Source organism: Oxyura jamaicensis, chromosome 23, assembly GCF_011077185.1.
Source record: "Oxyura jamaicensis isolate SHBP4307 breed ruddy duck chromosome 23, BPBGC_Ojam_1.0, whole genome shotgun sequence".
Lineage (NCBI taxonomy): Eukaryota > Metazoa > Chordata > Aves > Anseriformes > Anatidae > Oxyura > Oxyura jamaicensis.
In genome coordinates, this window is record NC_048915.1 from 89678 (window position 1) to 102980 (window position 13303).

General features: G+C 39.7%; 1 protein-coding gene across 2 annotated transcripts in view; it reads left to right on the plus strand.

Annotated features, from left to right (window-relative positions):
- The window catches only part of KDM1A (lysine demethylase 1A), a 47893-nt gene that overhangs the window by 14251 nt on the left and 20339 nt on the right, over nt 1–13303 (plus strand). For both annotated transcript variants that reach the window (XM_035345444.1, XM_035345445.1), the window contains 7 exons: nt 1649–1727; nt 2576–2668; nt 4080–4186; nt 6082–6163; nt 7811–7905; nt 11867–12009; nt 12910–13000. In XM_035345444.1, coding sequence (XP_035201335.1) covers nt 1649–1727; nt 2576–2668; nt 4080–4186; nt 6082–6163; nt 7811–7905; nt 11867–12009; nt 12910–13000 — 690 coding nt within the window. The remainder of the gene's footprint in view (nt 1–1648; nt 1728–2575; nt 2669–4079; nt 4187–6081; nt 6164–7810; nt 7906–11866; nt 12010–12909; nt 13001–13303) is intronic.

A 13303-nucleotide genomic window follows, 5' to 3' on the forward strand; every position in this document is an offset into this window, starting at 1 on the left:
TATGTTATGTATGACCTAGAGTTACATGCTGAACAGCTAAATATGCTTTCAGTGTCATGGAGTAGTTCTTAGGGAAAACAATTGTGACTAATTTTATGACTCTTTCTAGCATGAAATCACATTTATTTTACACTGGCAGCTCTAATTCTATTTCTGCTTTATTTTGAAGTCTAACTGTCATCTAAATTTCAGTAGTGTCCTTAAGAGTATGTTTAAACTTTTGGTTAGCCCTGAAGCAGTCTGGCAGTTGGACTCAATGATCTTCATTAGGTCCCTTCCAACTGAACTGTGCTATTCTATTCCCTGTGTGTACATGCTCAATATATTCCATGGTATTGTCTTATTGTGGTGAAGATGGATTAGATGATTAAAGGTCTGAGATAAATAGACTTAATTAGATGGCAGTTACTTCTGTAGCTTTTACAAAAATGTGAAATTCGATGCTGCAAAGTCAGATGCTGGCTCATGTTGCCAGCCCAGTTAAAGTATCACACAAAATACTGGCCATGCAAGTGGAAAGAATCACAGAACCACAGAACAGTTTTGGTTGGAAGGGACCTCAAAGATCATTGGGCATGGACACCTTTCACTAGGCCAGGTTGATCAAAGCCCCATCCAGCCTGGCCTTGAACATTTCCAGGGATGGGAGCATCCACAGCTTCTCTGGGCAGCCCATTCCAGTGCCTCACCACCCTCATAGTGAAGAATTTCTTATTGATATCTAATCTAAACTTACCCTGTTTTTGTTTAAAGCCATAACCTTGTCCTATCGCTGCACTCCCTGACAAAGAGTCCCTCCTCCATTTTCCTGCAGCCCCCTTTAGGTACTGGAATGCTGCTGTAAAGTCTCCCCAGAGCTTTCTCTTCTCCAGATTGAACAACCTCAACTCCCTCAGCCTGTCTTCACGTGAGAGGTGCTCCAGCCCTCTGATCATGTATGTGGTCCTCATCTGGATCATTCTGATAGCTCTGTGTCCTTGTGCTGGGAGCCCCAGAGCTGAATGCAGTTCTTCAAGTGGGGTCTCGTGAGAGCAGACGGGAAGAATTCCCTCCCTCGCCCTGCTGGTCACGCTTCTTTTGTTGCAGCCCCAGGATATGGTTGGCTTTCTGGGCTGCAAGCACACGTCTGGCTCATGTTGAGCTTCTTTGTCCACCAGCACCCCCAGGTCCTTTTCATCAGGACTGCTCTCAACCTATTTTCTGCCTAGCCTATTCTCTACCATAACCTGTTTGTGGTTAAGGTTGCCCTTACCCAGATACAGGATCTTGCACTTGGCATTGTTGAACTTCGAGGTTCATGTCTTTAGCCTGTCAATGTCCCTAGAAGAAGGCTCTATGAAGCATTCTGGCTCTTGTATCTTGGAGCTTTTTTTCTTTTGGTGTATGTTTTCTTTTACACGTGATTAGGAGTTTACTAACTTGACATATTTACACCTATTTAAAATGTTGTAGGTAAGTAAAATGAATTGTATTGTACATTAAAGAGCACTGGAAGGCAAGGTTCCTTGCAATTGGTGCATGTTGGAAAGCACTACAGAAGGTTTGATGTGTCACAGCACTTCATCTCTTGTCAGTGTTTGGTACAAACGTGTACATGGAGAACGCTTACTTTGTTGCTTAATAATGTGTCTTACTATTTGTTTAACAGCTTCAGCTCTGGTTGGATAACCCGAAGATTCAGTTGACATTTGAGGCAACTATCCAGCAACTAGAAGCACCTTATAATAGTAAGTCAAGTTTTTGACTGACAAAACTATACTTTATATATCACTTCAATTTTTCAGATTTGGGAAAAAGTGGCTCAAAGTCAAGAGAGGACTTCAGATAGGTCCTTTTCTTTATGTGGAATGAATGCTTGACGAGCATTTGGCTACAAAATGAAATACTGCAATATGCTAATGCTTCAAAGTTTCTTCCTTTAGTAAAGAAAACTGTCCATAGCGGAATTCACAAAAGCTGATAAGAGATAGGATGTTAGAGAAGCTTCTTGCAAGTAAATTCACATGCAGCTTTCTAATTTTGTTACAACTCAATGGTGGTTTGATATTGTGAGAGTTTCTTGTTTGTAAGCTTTCTGGATGACATTCAGAAGTTGCATCAGTTTTGAACAGTGTGACCACAAAAGACAATACAAGAGCAAGGAGTTACAGCTTGCAAATATAGGACTTTCCACCATTTTCAAAAAAAGATTTTGATAAACTGGAAAAGAATGGAGGGGATCTATAAAAAAAAGGTAATTAAAAGAAAGTAATGCTGAAATGAATGCACATACGCTGTCAAATATTGCAAAATAGTGAATTAGTGGCATTACTAAAAATTCAGTGCTGCCCATTTTCCAGACAATATTCAAAACTACAGTATAGCATGGAAAACAATTTGTGGTTTCTAGAAAAAATTTACCTCTATCTTCTGTCAGGAATATTGATTCTTCTGTAGAGCAACTGGGGGTGCAGAAATGGATGCATTCAGTGTGATTTTGCTGGGTTGCTGCTGTGACATACTTGGTTGTGAATGTTTCTAATAGTTATGTGCTGCTGAGCATACAGAGTAATTTTAAAATGTTACAATTTTTTAGGTGATACGGTGCTAGTTCACAGAGTACACAGCTATCTGGAGCGGCATGGACTAATCAACTTTGGTATCTACAAAAGAGTGAAGCCCCTTCCAAGTAAGGAACTTGAAAGCTGTGTCTAGATGGAGTTTTGTTTTTATTATTCTGTGATCTGATAGGACGAATTTTGGAGCACCTTTTAGTCTATTTTTAGGATTGTGGTGCTGTGACAGTAATAAGCTTACAAGACATCTGGCTAGATCTTCGTTGGCTAGATCTTCACTGGAACAGGCTGCCCAGGGGGGTTGTGGAGTCTCCTTCTCTGGAGACATTCAAAATCCACTTGGATGCGTTCCTGTGTGACTTGATCTAGGTGTTCCTGCTCCGGCAGGGGGATTGGACTAGATGATCTTTCAAGGTCCCTTCCAGTCCCTAACATTCTGTGTTTCTGTGATGTTCATGGTTCTCATTCTGGCATGGAGAAGCTATGTGTTGTTAAGTTGAGCACTTCTAAGAGGGAAAAATCTTAGCAAACCTCCTGTAGATAATTTTGTGGCTGTTTAACTGTCTAATGAGTTATCCTATTCTGTCTAGTGAGTTACCCTATCCCCTCATTGGAAGAACTAGATAGAAATACCATATTGTACTTAATTCTCTTATTTGTAAAATTCAAGCATCATATAAGCAATTTCTGAACTTTGCTTAAGGACTTAGAACACCAGCTTTTATAGCCGGTGGTGGTTGTTATTTCTCTGGAGACTTTTCTAGGAGTCTTTCTCTCTAATGTGTTTGTATATTGAATGATTTAGTAGATTTTTTTGTTGTTGTTTTCAATTTCTGCTTTATAAAGCAGTTGCTGCATATAAAGTTTGAAGATGGTTGAAGGGTAGTTGACAGGTGCAAAATGAATGACTGATGGAGAATGACCACGAAGTAAACTTAACCTGCATTAAAAGGAATTTAGATGTTAACAGTAGCTAATGTCTAACGTTTACTAGAATAACAGTTACATGAAGTTTTATTCATTCAATTATAACTAACTTGAAATAAACAGAAAATTCACAAGACTTAAACTTAAGTGTTCCTGTAGGATAAGAGATGCTGATGAACATCTCGATCCAGCTCCAAAGCTTTCCAGGTTTTGTTCTTCCGGGTTAGGAGGAAATAAAGCTGTGATACTTTGTACCACGGAAATTAATAAGAATCAGATTCTTCAAATAGTTTTTTTCCTGCTGTTTTCTTTCTCATCATAGATGTGCTACTGACCAATTTCTCTTGTACTTGTCTAATGAAACAGGTACAAGAACATTTTTGAAGTATTTTACTGTTACCATATTACTTAAATATTTACCTTGATTTTATTTCTGTGGCTAATCAGTTTGTTAAAAAGCTTTTACTGCCTGAATTGCCAATGAGAAGAAAGCTGCTTATCATTCCTGATGTCTCTTAGACACAACTTGAACTTGACTGCTTACACTGTAGTGATGCACGTATATAGCCTATGACTTATTTTTTTCCCTTTCTTTAGCCAAGAAGACTGGAAAGGTGATCATTATTGGTTCTGGAGTCTCAGGGTTGGCAGCAGCTCGTCAGTTGCAGAGTTTTGGGATGGATGTCACAGTTCTGGAAGCCAGGGTATAAATATCTGTGCTATTTTACTTTTATAATGAAATTTAAGCAGTAACTACATTTGGCGCTACCATAAGACTAAGTATTCCAGCAGCATGGCTGAGAATGGGTAAACTCATTTCTTGCAGACAGATGGAAGGTATGGGAGTACTAAACATGTCTCACTAGAGAACAAGTGTATATGTTCTCATTAGGAGTTGACTAATGCTTTGTCAGGAGAGAACTGTATAGTCAGGTGCTAGTGCCATATGCTTACCACCAGTAATATCTGGAATCTTCTTCCTTTGGTGATTAAGAACTGATTTTTTTTTCATTGGAAAGTAGAATGCAAATCTGTATTTCAAGAACTTGCCCATAAAATACAATCATTTTTTTGGAATTGCATTATGTAGTTAGGTGGGATTTATTGCACTGTTCATGTAATCATTCATTCATTCCTTGTTTATTACTGCATGCTTAACGTAAGTTGTGAAATTTTGTAGAGCTAGATTTGCTTGAGGCATGAACTGGCTGATTATTCTTTCAGTAATAATGTACCTTTTATAACTAGTTCTAAGTAGAATCTCGTTGACCTACTTTTTCATATCTAATCAACTAGAAACAGCTTAATACTAATACTAATTTTAAATAACTGAAACTATAGACTAATTACTTTGGAATTTATCTTAGTTCACTTCCTGACTTCGTTTTGTTAATATGTTTGCCTGGGACGCTTCTAGCACAGACTGTGTGAGGTTGTTTCTATTAGAGTAATGTGTCAGACTTTTCTTTGTTTTGCTAGCTACTGCTCTTATTCATAGGTACCAAGAGCTGCAGGCTGTGTACTTCCTAGGTTGCATACCACTAGAGCAAAGGAGAACATGACAATCTATTTAGGTCTCTCTTGCACACCTGAATGCATCGTGGTTTTGTGTTTTGTTTCTTAAGATGGAAGATAGGAATCCGTGATGTAATTTGGGTTTTGTTTTGTGCATCAGATGACGTTTTTTATGACCAGTACATAAATTTGGCAGAAGGATATTTTAGAGAAACTCAGTGTTTTTGAGTTATTTTTGCCCTTTTTTTAAGGCTGTTTGGTGTTTTCATGCATTAAGATTTCAATGATTTGCAGGTAACTTCCTTGTGTCCACTCATTTTCTGTAACTTTCAGACTACCAGTAACGTTTACATGCTTCTGAATTTCTGATTTTATTACAAAAAATCGGAATTTACAGTATCATATGAATTAGTAGCTGTATGGGATATTTGTTCCCAGTTAATTGATTTCTGCCAGGTAACATCCTTCAAGCTGGACTGAGAATAGGAAAAGAAGGCCTTTTGCTTTTTCTTTCTAAGTTTACTGTGGTAGGAACAGAAGTGTCATTCTTTAGTCAGTGTGCCAAGGATAAAACCCTTTTTTTCCCTGTTTCTAAAATGGTCTGTTGATTTGTGGTTGTCAGCCTGATTTATAGCTGGCTCTTTGGCAGAAAATAAATATGAAAAATTGTCAGATGGTGTTCCTAACCCTTAAATGTAGTTGTCGGGCACACTTAAATAATTTCTAGGGTGACTATTGGGATTTGTGGTAGGAAGAGGAGAGAGGAACTGTAGTACGTAACTTAATCTATCCATTGGCAATGAAGGATTTTTCTTAGAATCACAATAAGTCTAGCTGTACAAGTCAGTGTAAACTTCTCTTAAATTTTTTAATTCAACTTAAGCATTTTATCCGTTAACTCAGGCAAATTAATTGAGGTCAAGTATTCATTTGCAGAGCTTCTTTTTTAAAAAATAATCTGTTCTGTTTATTGAACCTTTGGCTGTGAGAATGTTTAGTGCATGTTCTGTAGAAGCTTGTGATGACTTGAGATGAATTTGCTGAATGTGTTACCAGGGTTTTAATATATTGTGCTTTTTAAAAGGACCGAGTAGGAGGAAGAGTTGCTACATTTCGCAAAGGGAACTATGTAGCTGATCTAGGAGCAATGGTGGTAACAGGACTTGGTGAGTTTTTCGAAGTAACCAGGGGGATGCCAAGGAAATCTGCAGGTCAAGATGCTACAAATCTGAAGTCTTAGTCTATTTCAATTACTAGCCAAAATAATTGTTTCTTAACACCAGAACTAGATGTTCTTGTTTGACCTCTTTGGCAGTTAGCATTTTCCATCAGTGATTTTTCGTAATAAATGTGAGCTCACGCCAGAAGTTGGGATTTTTATTTGGTGCCCTAGGTTTGATTGGTCACTGAAGTTGTGCAGGTGCTTGTTATGTCATTAAGCTGTTGTAAAAGCATTTTATTTGGTTTGCTTGTGCTTTGTGGAATTCTTTCCTCTTTCCTTGGCTTGCTATCCTTTTGTGTGTCTGTTCCTTTGCCTAGTTCCTATAAGACAGTATCTCCATTGGGTACACTACACTTAATGGGCAAGTCTTTCTAAAGCTTCTGTACTCAGCTGCCACTGGCCTCTGAGCTGAGGTCCAAGGACTGAATTGCTAGGTAACCTACCTGTCTTGTAGTTAAGTCTGTATTAAATTGCATACAGGAACGGTTTCCAGAGTATTTAATTTGCACACTCATGGTAAAACAGATTTAAGGTTTCCTAGTGAAAGACTAATATTTTTGTTTTCTTCATCATGAGTGTTTCCTTCCCAGAAGAATCTATCCTTAGTCCTGAACTTGAATCAAATCTTGCTGTACTGAAGGGGATAGCAGATAGTTTGAAGGGCATCCTTCATGTTTCTGAATCTGGAAAGGAGGGATGACTACTGAAAAAGTTAAAATTCAGGAAGGCAAAAGACTGAAGTTGTGGGATATGTTCTCTTTTTGTTAGTTTTCTTTAGCAAATAAACTGTGGAAAAACTCTTTTTTTTTTTTAGTTCACCAAGTACCTTCTAGGTCACTGAATTTGAAACACTTGAACTTATTGAACCTACTTCAAAACTGTTTTGCTTGTCCGGTTGCATCTCTAATGACAAGAAGGTATTAGTGTGGCTTAAATTCCCTGTGGGTTGAACTAACGTTCCATATTGGTCAGTTTGCAGAATGAGAGAACGTTGCAAAGCTAACTTGCAAAGCTTTTCCCAAAGGTTTTCTTTGCAGTATAAATCCATGTCACTTCTCCCCTATATGCCAATTCCTACTTGTGTCAGTGCTTTCCCTATCCTCTGCCTTATTTACAGACTTTGATGCTTAGTGATTTCTGCCTTCCTCGTGTTTCTACATGGAATCTCTTAGACTTTCTAATAATTTTTATTTACACATCTTCCAGGTAGAGTTGGTGTGCATGGTTCATCTTCATATATTGTATTTACTAGTGTTGCTTGCTGATGTTCCACTATGTTTTTAGGGACTGAATTCTTAATGTTACATGTCAGCAGACTCAAAGCTCCTGAATTTACTGTGCAATTGCAGAAACTTTCCTTGGTCTTCAAACACTCTGTGGACATTTTGAAAACATGCTTATAGCTATAAACTCTTGATCTTGCAAACGTTGATGCCACCCACTTCTATGGTCAACATTTTTTAAATTGTCCCTTACGTGTTGGTGAGCAGGTGTTTTTTTCATTTTAAAATAGCTTATAGTGTGATTTTTTTTTTCTTTAATTAAATACAGACTTTTCAGAAGTACTCTAACTGTACAAAATGTTTTCCAGGAGGAAATCCCATGGCTGTAGTCAGCAAACAAGTGAATATGGAATTGGCTAAGATCAAACAAAAATGCCCACTTTATGAAGCAAATGGACAAGCTGTAAGTCTGATACTATTTTCATAAATCTCTTAAAAATAAATAGCATCTCAAATGTATTTGTTTTCCGCCTACAGATCAAGCATGAGATAGCTTCCAGGAAGAAGGGGAGGTAGTAATGAAAGCATGTGCCCTCTTGAGGCAGTGTAGTAGTATTTTAGCATATCTGCTCTTGTTTTTCTAAAAGCTGTTTTTTCAGGTGAGTTTTTAACTTTCAGATTTCAGAGATTTTGTGGAAACCAAACTCCTGTTTGTTTCTCCCTCCCAGTCCAATTACTTTTTTTCCTTATGCAGTTGTCTGTCTCTCTCTTCCTTGAAACAGTTGTCTGGTGTACTGGGACTCTACCTTTTCACAGAATCACAGAATTGTTTAGGTTAGAGTGAACCTCTAGAGGTCATCTGGTCCAACCCTTCTGCTCAGGCAGGACCACTTAGAGCCACTTGACCAGAACCATGTCCAGACAACTTTTGAATATCTCCAAGTATGGAGGCTCTACAGCCTCTCTGGGCAGCGTTTTATGGTGCTCTATCACCTGCACAGTATGGAAGTGTTCAGACAAACTCTTGTGCTCTGGTTTATACCTATTGCCTCTTGTCCTGGCACTGGTCGCCACTGAAAAGAGCTTGGCTCTGTCCTCCTTGCATCTTCCTTTCTGGTATTTATAGACACCGATAAGATCTCCCCAAGCCTTTTCTTCACTAGGCTGAAAAGTTCCAGGTCTCTCAGCCTTTCCTGCCTTTCCTCATAGGAATCATAGAATGTCCCAGGTTGGAAGGGACCCACAAGGATCATCGAGTCCAACTCCAGGCTCTGCACAGGTCTACCCAAAAATTCAGACCATATGTCAGAGATCGTAGTCCAAATGCTTCTGAAACTGACAGGCTTGGTGCTGTGACTATGTCCCCCGGGAGCCTGTTCAATTGCGCAACCACCCTCTGGGTGAAATGCCTTTTCGTGATATCCAAACTGAAACTACACTGTCACAGCTTGACTTCATTCCCTCAGGTTCTATTGCTGGTCATCAGAGAGAGTAGATTGGCACCTGTCCCTCTGCTCCTCCTCATGAGGAAGCTGTAGACTGCGATGAGGTCTCCCCTCAGCCACCTCTTTTCCTGGCTGAACAAGTCAAGCGACCTCAGCTGCTCCTTGTAAGTCTTCCCCTCTAGGGCCTTCACCATCTTTGTAGCCCTAGGATACATTCTCTAGTCCCTTAATCATCTTTGTAGCCATTCACTGGCCTCTGTCCAGTATCTCCATGTCTGTCTTGTACTGGGAGGTCCAGAACAGGACATACTACCACCAGGTGAGGCCTCAGCAGTGCTGAATACAGCATAACTTCCCTTGACCTGCTAGCAGTGCTTTGGCTAGTGCAGCCCAGGTTGTTATATACAGATAGCCTTCTTTCTATTGTTGGCTCATGTTCAAATTGGTGTTCACCAGGAACCCCTATATTCTTTTCTGCCAAGCTGCTTTCCTGCTCAGCAGCCCCAAGCATGTCCTTGTACCTGGGGTTGTTCATCCCCAAGTGCAGGACTTTGTACTTCTCCTTGTTGAACTTTGTGAAGTTTCTATTAGCCTATTTTTCCAGCCTGTCAAGGACCTTCTGGATGGCAGCATGACTCTACAGTGTATCACCTCCTCTTCTCAGTTTTGTATCATCTGCAAACTTGCTGAAGGTATGTATGCTCTGCCCTGTCATTAATGGCAATTGAACATAACTGGACATGCTAGTTACTGGCCTACAACTAGGCTTTGAGCCATTGATCACAACGCTCTAGGCCTAGCCATTCAGCCAGCAGTTTTTAACTCACATCCATGTCTGCCTGTCCAACCCATAGATCAACAGCTTGTCTATGAGGATATTATGGGAGACCTGAAGTGCAGGTAGAGACTAACATCTGCTCTCCTTTCATCTATCAGGCTAGTCATTTCATTGTAGGAGTTTATCAAGTTGGTCAGGCATGACCTCCCCTTGATGGATCCATGTTTGACTACTCCTGGTATCTTTCTTGTTCTTTGTGTGCCTGGAAATGGTTTCCAGGATTAACCACTGGGTGCCTCTATCTCACATTGTGATGACTCACTGTTTATACCTGATGGCCCTGTGTGGCTTAGAGTTGGGTGGACTAGTTTCATTGTTTGTAGGCATGTCTAGCTTCTCAGTGTTGGTCATGGTTAACCTGTTTTGTACTTGTAAGCCCTTAGGTGTCTTCCATTTGGTGCCAAAAGTCACCAGTTTCCATCCTTCATTTTCAGAGTTTATGCTTACTTCAACAAGTTGGGGTCACAGGCTTTTCAAGCAGTGACAGAGAAGATCCTGTTTACTTATATTTCTTTTTCTCTGAATACCATGCAGCCTGCTTTCTTCCTCTGGTTAATCTTTCTGCTTGACAGTGTAGCTTCACCAAAATGGCACATCTTCTGCAGGACAGGGCTATCTTTCCTTCTCTTAGGGAGAGGCCCCAGGCATTCCCTGCACTCAGGGACCCAGAGGGCTGCATCTGCCATCTGAAGCTCTGTCTGTGTTGAAGTCTTCACCATATCAGGCATAGCTCCTCTAACACTTGTGGGTGGAAGGGTCTACACCATGTTACCACCAGATCTGAAACCGCCACAGAGATATGTATTCAACTATGGGCCCCGTTCTGCACAAGCTGCTGCATTTGTTGGCTGTTTCTGCACTTTTGATGTTGCTACTACTGTTTTTCCCTGAAATAAGTCCTTTCTGGCTGTTCTACTTATCTCTTGATTTATAAAGAAATGACTAACCACTTCCAGCTGGTTGAATGCATGCAACAGTTATGTAATAGTATTCTTGAACTGGGATTCACAGTCTTAATTAGCTTTATTTCTGTCCTCTGTAATGTCTGGCTCCATTAACTTGTATACATCTGGCTCGCTTAAGTTGTCCCTAACTTGTTTTTTCTCTACTATTGATCTTGTCCCTTTACACACACTGCTACTAGGAAGAGAGACTTTGAAGGCCTGGGAACAGAACTTTAATCATGATTACTGAGACAGAGAAGTTGAATACTGTAGTCTTCTCCGTGTTCATTACCACAAGATTACTACTAGGTTCAGCAGTACGTCTTTGTAATCCTTGATACTTCTTGGTTTTGCTGCTGCTGTGTCTGAGCTCTTTCGTTGAACATGCCGGTTTTGATTCTGGCTCTTTTTTTTTTTTTTTTTCTTGTCATGCTATCTCTGCATGCTTGGGCAATGATTCCTCATTCCTCACAGATGGCATGTGTTGTTAAAATAGATACTTAAGCTCGAGCTTGGAAGATGGAGCTTTAAATGATCGTCACAATTACCATCAGTTTCTTGAAACTGGGGCTCTAATTTTAAGTTTCAGTCTTGAGGAGAATTGCCCTATACCTCTTCATCCGGTAAGGATGTTATGAAAGGGACTATTGCTGAACTCACCTGCCAATAAGAAAATCTTTGTGTGTCCATACATTGGTTTGATTTAATTATAGAAGAGAAGTTGGTTATGGTCATCATTTGCCAGCTCTCCTTGTAGCTCTCGGGTCAGACATCCTGGCAAAGTACTTTTATGTTGTACAGTCCTCGGTGTCTGGCCATCTGAGAGAGCTAAGGGTATTAAATTTATTTTTACAAGTGCAGTTCTGAGCCATTTTTTTTTTTTGTTATATTCTTGAAGGTTTACCCTAGTTAAGGACAAGTCATATGTTCATACAGTGGTGCCCAGAAGAAAGGTATCTGCACCCAGCCTTGCTCATTCCCCTGATTTGAGGAATGGTAACATTTTGAATTTTAGGTATGAGGTGGTGTGAATTTAGACTGCAGTAGAGAAAGTAATATATTATTGTTGTGGTTTCTGTTAAAATGTTCTCTACTGCTCCAGTGTTCTGTCTGAGACAGGCTGAGAGGTTTTGTGACCTATATTTTCTCTCCTTACCTGTGAATAGGTTATCGCAAACTTTCTTTTTTGACTCCTAGGTTCCAAAAGAGAAAGATGAAATGGTGGAGCAAGAATTCAATCGTCTGTTGGAAGCCACCTCCTATCTCAGTCATCAGCTGGATTTTAATGTTCTCAATAATAAGCCTGTCTCCCTAGGTCAGGCTCTGGAGGTTGTCATACAGTAAGTGACTTTATTCTTCACAGTGGAATTTCCTGTTTTACAGAGGATTGTCCAAAAGAAATATGAAATAATTGTGATGCTACTAGCTGTTTGGCTGCTTCTAGGTTTTTGCTTACATGTTTCTTGTTTAAAGTAGCAAACATGTTGTTAGAAAGCTTCCTGACAGTCACTACTACAGTAACTGATGGTAGATAATAGACTTAATATGCATTGGTATACTTACTACCTACTTACTAGGCCTGGAGTGTCTTCCCTGTGAGGAAAGACTGAGAGACCTGAGTCTGTTCAGCCTTGAGAAAATAAGACTGAGAGGGGATCTTATTCATGTTTACAAATATCTGAAGCATGGGAGGCAGAGGGATTTGGCCAACCTCTTTTCAGTGGGGACAGGACAGGGGGCAATGGGCAAAAAATGGAGCACAGGAAGTTCCGCAACAACATGTGAAAGAACTTCACAGTAAGGGTGACGGAGCACTGGGACAGACTGCCCAGGGGGCTTGTGGAATCTCCTTCTCTGGAGATATGCAAGGCCCATCTGGCTGCCTGCCTGGGCAACCTGCTCTAGGGAACCCCTGTTTTGGCAGGGGGATTGAACCCAATGATCTCTTGAGGTCCCTTCCAACCACTACAATTCCGTGATTCTGTGATACTCCAACTGAAAAGTAATGACATCTATAATATGCTTTTTAATAACATCAGGCAACTTCAGGCTTGTGTTTTAGCCAGTCAAGTATCATTTATTTACAGAATTTTTAATGAATTTTCTAGTTCCTGTACTAGTATTTACTTAAAATATCCTATATGCTTGTATGCATTACACCAGTGAGATTATAATAATGAGCTTTCTTAATACTGCTAGGATTTTATACTGAGCTGACTCTTGCGTTTTGCCTATTATAGATTGCAGGAGAAACATGTGAAGGATGAGCAGATTGAACACTGGAAAAAGATTGTGAAAACACAGGAGGAATTGAAAGATCTTCTTAACAAGGTCAGGTTTTGTTCAGTGATGATGATTAGAACAGGAAGCTAGCTCTATCTTCCTCTAATGGTGGCAAAATGTTCCAAAACAAACATGAACAATAAAAAACAGATGCTATTAATGCTGTTCTTAAAAATATCTGTTCATTTAAGGCCTACCAGGAAGCACTGTTAATGACAAAGGAGCACCAAAAACTTTCTAAATTCATGCTGCATTTCTAACCTTCGCATTTTTTTCTCTTCCCTTTCAGAAATAATTGGGGAAAGTACCTAACTTTTTACATAAAAGAACAATAAGTACTGCAAAAAAAAT